The following is an 8,644-nucleotide window of genomic DNA, read 5'->3' on the forward strand; positions in this document are numbered from 1 at the left end:
TTTCCAATATTCTTATTATCTATTCGATTACACTAGTTTATAGCTAAAAATTGTCAATGACGAGACCTATATTTCTTATAGGGAAATTTTCTGTAAAATTCGATTTTTTTCCTGCGCACCGTTTTCGAGTTATTTTCGAAAATTCATTGTTTTGAGTTTTCTCGAAACATCACCCTGCATATGTCCCCATAACTGAATTATGGAAAATTGCACAAATTTCATTTAAAAATTAAACATTAATATTATTAAATAATATATTGTATTTTATGTAAAAGCTTAACGTTTAACGATTCAATGTTGCACTCTATTTAGTTCGAGTTATAGAAAATTCGAGTTATGAGAGTTCAAGTTATAGAAGTACAAGTTATAGAAGTCCGGGTTATGGAAGTTTGACTGTACATATATGTATATGTTTGAATATATATATTTATAATATACATATATATGTAACTATATATAGCATTTGATATATTCTATATGATATATATATACTCGCTAAAATCAAATCTAATCTAATCGAAATAGTAATATGGAAAATAGCAATACAGTTGATTAACAATTTTGACTATAAGAACCTAATAAGATTTCTAATAGAGTTCAGTGGTTGCTTTAATATTCAGCTAAGAAAATAAAGAAAACGAAAATTGAATTAAATTAGGCTCTTCATTCAATAATGTTTTTCAATCATCCATAGGAAAATATTTTGATTTCCACACGTGTGCAGTATATGAAGCAGAAGGATGATGTGTAGTCTTAAATGCCGTACAGAAATGGTAGATTTCTGAGAAATGTCCAGATGAACAAAACTCAATGAGGCACAATAAATACAGTAAAGCAGAAGTGAAAGGAATGTATTTATATATGTAAGCTGTGCACTACATATATTTAGCAAAAGTTTGTGGAAAACGTAAGGCGCAGAAAGACATCCACACTAACGATTTAATAGTATTTAAAGTTAGAAAGTGATAAATTCAATGGTTTTACAAACAATTTTATATATTTCATATTTTAATAGAGTAGGAAAAAGAGTTGGAAGGTGTTATCTGACACTGCTGATAGCTCCTCCACGTAGAATAATAATGGTATTTTGGTAAGTAGGAATATTTTCAATTAGATTCTGATCTTACTTACTTATGTGCATAGTTGTAAATTGCAGATTGATAACGCACTAGTCACCATTAATTAGCCGTCCCCCCTCAACTCGATTAGTTGCTTGCTGTCTGGAGTTGGTACTACTAAGTTGTTCTTCAACTTCCATCAGAAATGTGAATGTTATAATTTTTGCTATCGTATGTCGCAAGAAAGGTGCTTAACATTCTAATCATAGTATTGTCTTCAAATCACACGTTTTGCTCAACCCAATAACGTGACAGTATCATTATAAAGCTCATGGTCTTGCCAACGTAAAGTGAAGCATGGTTCTTAAGAAGAATTTATGTTTTAAAAGCTTTTAATGCCATTTCATCCATGAATCTGTATCATAAAATAGGACTTGTCTGATAAGAAACTTGTAGAGTATGGTTTTTATTTGTCGAGAGTTTGCTCTGTTATCAACATCTATTAGACACAATAATTCTTCATTAAATATCCAAGTTCCTGCCATTTTTGGTGACTTGGAACTTATAATTGCCCACAGTCGCGTGAGGCCTTATATGCTCAATAGATTTGTTTGTTAGCAGAAATAATTTGTTTAATTCTCATTTTTTCAATATCTATTGTTTGTTTTTTTAAGTTGAATATGTTGTAGTTGTAGTTGTTGTAACCCGCCGGGACCTGTAAGCAGATAAACATGAAAGGAAACACAAGACGAATACATGGGTAGGGAAGGGGGTGGAAATTTAGGGGGGTAAGGAGGGGGCGAAGGATGTGGAAGAAAAATGTTGTAGTTAAGATACCTTTGTTTTGATTAGAAATGTCAATATCATCATCATAAGTCAGTACAACTATATTGTAAAAATTTGTATCAGTAAGGTTTAATAGAATTATTAAATTATCTTTTTTTAACATAAGTTGGAAGAAATCACAGAACAAAAAATCAGCATGTTTGATATCGAATAGCTTGAGGACGTTTTTTCCGATTATGACGGAGCTGCCAGGGGTGTTTAACGCTAGTTTATATAACTATATAAGCATTGAAAAAAAGGAAATACAAATACAACGATATAGACGATACACCTAAGTTAAAGTATCACCGAAAACATTTGGTTAATATAGGTTTGTAGCCAAAGGAGGTTGAAGTCTATTAAGCTTGTTTAGAACGTCCAAATTTAATCAAAGAACTATATATAAATATATGTTCTTTCATTCATTATTTGTGACATGACATGGCTGAAAGGAAATCAGTAATATAGTCAATTCAGCATTTTATATGAAATCACTTACCAACACTCTTATTCAATTAATTTCTGGCAATGGAATTGCCTTTATTTGCCCGGTCTGTGACCATACTAAATAGTTCTAATCAGTAAGTGGATAATTGGTGTTAGGCTTTTATTTCATCACCTTTGAATTTTATCATTATAGGAAAAAAGAATAAATATTTTAACACTAACAATTGAAAATTTAGGATCACTACTATCATAATTTAATACTAGTAAGCACTAGTATCCACTATGAGTGGATTGGCATAATTATCTTGAAACAAGAATAAATGGACTTGTAATTATTTGATAGATACTTGATATCTATCACATATCTTTTACCCTTTTTCTAACTGACAAATCATTTGTTTTGCAAATTCTCTTTTTAACCGTTAACACATTTTTGCAGCGGGAGTTACTACTGATCGTAGGGTGGCTTGATATGAGGCGTCTTCTTTGTGGTAATAATACGAAATTTCTTATTGCATCTATTATTATCTATTATCTTATTAGTGATGGCTATCATATATTGTTTCTTGAATAACGTAATATCAAGGAGAGTGGTGAATATCTTTCTAACTTTTGAAATTTCAAAAGACAAAAGAAAAGTGCGCAAAAGACGACTAAAACCGGGTTGTAATTACAATAATTTTATTATTGTACTTCTGCCTTCTATCAAATTTTTAAACTCATTTTAAACATACAGCAATTTATGTAATAATTAAAATAAATTTTAAGTATTTTATTAACATTAATTAGATTTAAACGGGATAAATATTTTTTAAGAAAACTCTTTATTGTATAACTTTGCCAGGGCGTTCTTTTAATGTTTTGTTGGTTTATTTATATGTATCTTCCTCCCATTCAATTTTACCCCTTTATAGATTTTTAAGGCATACTCTGCACCCTCTTTAGAATCATACTCCACGAAACCATAACCTTTGTGCCGTTTATTATCACTGTCCTTAGGCAAGTTAATGTTTACTGAAAACAAGCATAAGACGATATATAATATATATTTTTCTATAATATATATTTTTGTGTACTAACCTATGGGACCGGCATCGATAAATATTTTCCAAAGTAATTCTTCAGATACATTGAAATCAATATTACCGACATATATTGTATTCTCTACTAAATTACAAAAAAAATTTCCAAAAAATGCTCATAAATTTGTTTTATAAACTTACTATTTGGTTTCTCCTCAAAATCACTGTATGACATTTTCAAAAATTAGTTAAAAAATCAAGACAAAACTTTCAAATCAATTATTGTCTAGCAATTACCAAAGTCAATGGCGTAAAGAAATTGAAAACTTTTTCAGTTTATTGAGAAAACAAGCATGACATTATCGAACAGTGTTGTAAAGCGATTTTATTTTTTAAAACTGCGGGTTGTGTTGATCTTATCAAAGAATACTTTTCACTTTCAAACGATGTAAACGTAAGAGTAACGGGGAGAAATTATTAAAGAAAATATATTTCTTATTTTGGGACATCTATAAAGTTCATATGATCTTACCACGATAATGTCAAACTGCTCTATTTTGTGGTTGCAGTACAATGACTTGTAACTTCTTGCCAATCATGTGTTCGAATTTATTTTTATTCGAATTTACTTATAATAGGTCTGTTTCATATATACAGCTGACAACACTTATAATAGGTAGGTCTATTCCACGAGCTAATCATAGTAACTTTGAGTAACACTGTGTATACGCAAGTGCTTTCCAGCAGTAAATTTTCGATTAAATGAGCGTATCTAAGAGCGTAACATCCCTGTCGAAATTTCAAGTAAGTTTCTATTAATGTGTGAATCAGCTGTTTTGGTTTGAATTTAAATTTTTGTATTGTTTATTTGCGTAGCACTAGTGTTGTCACTAGACTTTACACAACACTGTTCCATGAAAATCTGTGTAAAAAGCGTAATTTAGCACTTTATTTGTGTTACGCTCTCAGTTTGTACTTTACTTGCGTTTTACTTGTGTTTTACTTGTGTTTTACTTGTGTTTTACTTGTGTTTTACTTGAGTTTTACTACGAGTAGCTTGGTGTGTGACAAAATATCGGGCAAAATGTCTAGAGCATTTATAACGCTCCGAGTGTTATACATAAATTTTGAGTGTTAAACAAATTTACCAATCGAAAATGAAAATTGCACTAAAATTGAATCTCGATTGAAAAAGTTACACTAGGTTCACCAATGTAAAACAGCATGAGTCATATGAAATGCTTGTGCTTGTGAAAACCTTATCTGATTAATATAATCACATCACGTAAACAAAATATATTTTGTAACAAATAAACTGTAATACATACATATATATATATAATAGTACAGATTTTTATCAGTTAACTGCATATTATTTTTACAAAAATTATTTCTTTAAAGATTATTTCTTTATTGTGTGTGCATAACGTTTTAGTTGGCTTTTATAATATTATTTAAACTTGTACAATTAGTAAGTAATTATTTAAATATAAATGACATATGACGAATGCTTCACATTTTCATACCACTCTGATGAGTCTGGGTAGTTCCCAGATGAAACGCGTAAGTGGAAACTGACAGAGGACAGAGAATTTTGCTTCTGTAAAGGAGCCAATAGATTTAATTCCAATTCACACGGAGGTTTTTGAGAACAGATATATAATATAATTTTTTTAATTTAATTTTAATTTCTTATTTTAATATAATTAGTTTCTATACAGTTAACATTCTAACACAGTAGCATACCAACTGATAGTTAATACTAATTCCATGAGAGAATTCACATATATTTCGAAGTCTTTTCAATTTAAATCTTAGGTGTAGCGTAAATGTATTTGCAAGTACCAGAATTTGGAATTATATGGAGCCTTCAATCCATCGATAGATAGCGCGGTGTTAGATTACGTATATATGGACAGCGAAGAAAAACTATTCTCCGGAGGTCGATATTAGTGGTAGACTCTCCGTATCTTGATTTACGCAAGGAGAGTAGAGGTAACAAACCTCCTTCAGATATAAAACTGTTGGATATTTGAGTGTCTATAAGAAACATTTTACAAAACTGCTGACTCTACTATCCAAAAGCTATAAGTTGCTCAAAGTCAGGCTCTCCTAAGGCTTTTCAAAGTGCCATGGTACGTCCGCACGAACGACATGCTAAGAGACCTTAGAATAGATCTTGTTAAAAAATACATAAAAAATACATAAGAGCTCTGAAGCTAAACTGAAGCGAAAACCGACAGGTTGTTCTACTTAGCACTATCTAATCTCAGAGTAATCACTAACCGCACTGGACGGTACGCAGATCTTAGATCAATCATTGTATATTCACGAAGATGATGAGGAATACTCAAATTAGTAAGTGAGATGGGTGGGACTTTACAGAAACCTCCCAGCCATCACAGAGTAAAAGTGCCCAGATGCACTAAACTCGGAAAAGGCTCAACATAACATAAGAATTTATTTTAAAATAATATTTTTTTTTTATTTATTTTATTTTTTTTTATTATAAAAATTATTATATATAAAATTATTTATTTATTATTAAAATTACAAAGTTTTTATTATAAATAAAATTATCATATAATATTACAAATTTTAGTCAGAAAGTTACGAACTAACTAAAGAACTAAAAAACTATTTACAGTTTATAAGAACTTTTGGATGTCGAATAAGAGAACAAGGCGAAGTTCAGTGTTGAACTGTGCTTATGGTCAGATTGGATTAACCAATCAAAGGCAATAAAATTCTGTAAAGTAGGTTCTATACTACTTTATATTGACGCAACAGGACTTAGAGAGCTACTCTAAACACAAAGTGGGACACAATAGATCCGACGGTTGCAGTCCCACATCCACTAACAATAGTAATATTCTATGGTGAATAATTCTATTTCTCTTTATTCTCTTTATTGCATGTTACTAAAGCAGTGCTGGCAATTCAGGACCACTGTATTCTATGGTGAATAATTATATTTCTCTTTATTCTATTTATTGCATGTTACTAAAGCAGTGCTGGCAATTCATGACCACTATATTCTATGGTGAATAATTCTATTTCTCTTTATTCTATTTATTGCATGTTACTAAAGCAGTGCTGGCAATTCAGGACCATGAAATGGACTTTGTTAAGGTGTTTATATGTATGTAGTCGAAGAAACGAAGAAAGAACATATGTATTCTCTATCTCTATACATTAGAAAATATTGAGTATTAGGATAACTATTATATATTTTTATTGATTTGTTATTAATTACCTTTAACTATTTTTAAGAGTTTTTTTGTTGTGATGTTATTTTCTATTGTGAGTAATCCGATTTCAATATCTTGTAATAGAATTATCTATCACAAAATATATACTATGTATGTAAGTTTTGAGTACAAAAATGTACGTTTGAGCTTACAAATATATACCTACATGCTCCTATATTAAAAATATTTTATCCTTTATTCAATAATCCTATTTCAGAGAAACACTTTAGGTATTGTAAATCAAAAATGTTTAAACCAAATATGAATATATAATATAAGAATATAAAAATATTTAATTTTATTTAAATTACAAATCTGCTTAGTATTAAAGCAATCATCTTTACATTACAACTGTTAGAATAACAATAATAAAAAAGAAATCCCTTAAAGGGTTTCTATATTGTAAATCTATTGTTAATTTATTTGTGTAAATATTACATTTTAATAGTTGAGATTATATTGTTGCCTCTTATGGTTGTTAAAAAAAATCCGATTTGTTTTCGTTTAGATAATAATTCCCTTTTATTTTTATCATTTTATTTCATTATTTGAACCTTTTGCATTTTTTGAATGAAACTAAATTTCCAATTTCAGCGCCTAATAGCATACTTTATATCTCTGAGTGGCAATTTTATAGGTCTTATTGTAAAATATGGGATTTTGAAACATGCCGAAGCGTGAAAGAAATCTTTATGAATATTTTATTATGTTTCTAATATAAAGGAAAACAAAATAAAAAATAAATAAAAAATTAAATAGAGCAAAAGCATATATAAGGACAAAACACATACATGATTGTTAGCAACACATGCTGAATAGTGAAATAGCTACAAAACCAACAGCAACAACATCAGCAACAACATCAGCAACAACACCAGCAACAACACCAGCAACAACATCAGCAACAACATTAGCGACAAAAGTATTGAAAACGGCAACAGTAAGAGAGATTCTGCAACTAGAGGAGTAGGCATGAGACATGAGGACAGCAATTTGTGTCAATAAAAATGTTTTGCTATGTTATTAAACGTTTAGAATTTTCCAAGGATAATCATGCATTATGTACGCATTTATTTAAGGACATAACATCGACAAGATGAGAGCTTAAGCAGTTTTATACTTGCTATTACATAGGCTGTTCAGCAATTTGTAGAATTTTGTTGATATGCTTTAAAATATTTTGTTGCTTACTTAGATCTTTTGTTTATTCTAAGTTTTTATAATATAATTTATTCGGTTTATACGGCTTATATAGACTACTATGATTGTTTATTTTATTTATATTTTATCTAAAATCTACCCACAGAAAACTGTTTAAGATTCCATGGTATATTAGATCAACAGACATACATAGAGATCTTAGGATTGACTCATTGAAAAAATATATCAGAGAAAGAGCTCTAAAATTATTCACTAAAGTTGATACGCTAATTAACCCTGCCCTAACAATCCTCAAGTCCACTTCTGAACTCTCAGGAAGATATGCTGATTTAAGGTCCGTCATCAACTAAAAGACAAATAAATGATATGACTTCTTAGCCTAGTTAAAGCCAAGTGTGGGGTAGAGATAAGCCCCCCAGCCATTATAGAGTAAAAGTGCGTAATAGCACTAACTTAAGAAGAAGAAGAAGAAGAATCAAATGAGATCAACTATATTCATCGATAATGCAATATAATATAATGCGAGTACCTACGCAGTGGTGTAAACAAGGGAAGAGAGGGGCTAATTAAGAACCGTTTTACAATCTCTGATTTTCCTTTCTTGATGGATTAAGAGTAATGCTGCTTGCGTATGCCGACGATATTGATATCATTGGTCTGAACACCCGCGTCGTCAGTGCGGCATTTTCCAACTTAGAAAAACAAGCAAAGCAAATGGGTCTTGTGGTAAATGAGGACAAAACAAAGTACTTTCTGTCAACAAAAAAAAACTCCTGAGCGTCTTGGGACCTACGTTACTGTTGACAATTATAAGTTCGAAGTTGTGAAAGACTTTGTTTATTTAGGAACCAGTTTAAACACCAAAAATGACGTCAGCCTA

The 8,644-nt window shown here is 30.2% G+C and overlaps 1 protein-coding gene across 2 annotated transcripts; it reads right to left on the reverse strand.

Moving 5' to 3' along the window:
- Positions 1 to 3,130: 3,130 nt before the first annotated feature.
- LOC119673880 (splicing factor 3B subunit 4-like) lies at positions 3,131 to 3,651 on the reverse strand. 2 transcript variants are annotated; one of them, XM_038084982.1, is made up of 3 exons: positions 3,554 to 3,651; positions 3,411 to 3,494; positions 3,131 to 3,344 (listed from the first exon to the last, which is right to left on the reverse strand). In XM_038084982.1, exons 1-3 carry the CDS (start codon positions 3,585 to 3,587, stop codon positions 3,184 to 3,186), a joined length of 279 nt encoding a protein of 92 aa, XP_037940910.1. In that variant the 5' UTR covers positions 3,588 to 3,651; the 3' UTR covers positions 3,131 to 3,183. The 2 variants fall into 2 exon arrangements, with proteins under 2 accessions (XP_037940910.1, XP_037940909.1); XM_038084981.1 differs by having other exon boundaries at positions 3,411 to 3,497.
- Positions 3,652 to 8,644: the final 4,993 nt, after the last annotated feature.

Source organism: Teleopsis dalmanni, chromosome 2 (genome assembly GCF_002237135.1).
Source record: "Teleopsis dalmanni isolate 2A chromosome 2, ASM223713v2, whole genome shotgun sequence".
Lineage (NCBI taxonomy): Eukaryota > Metazoa > Arthropoda > Insecta > Diptera > Diopsidae > Teleopsis > Teleopsis dalmanni.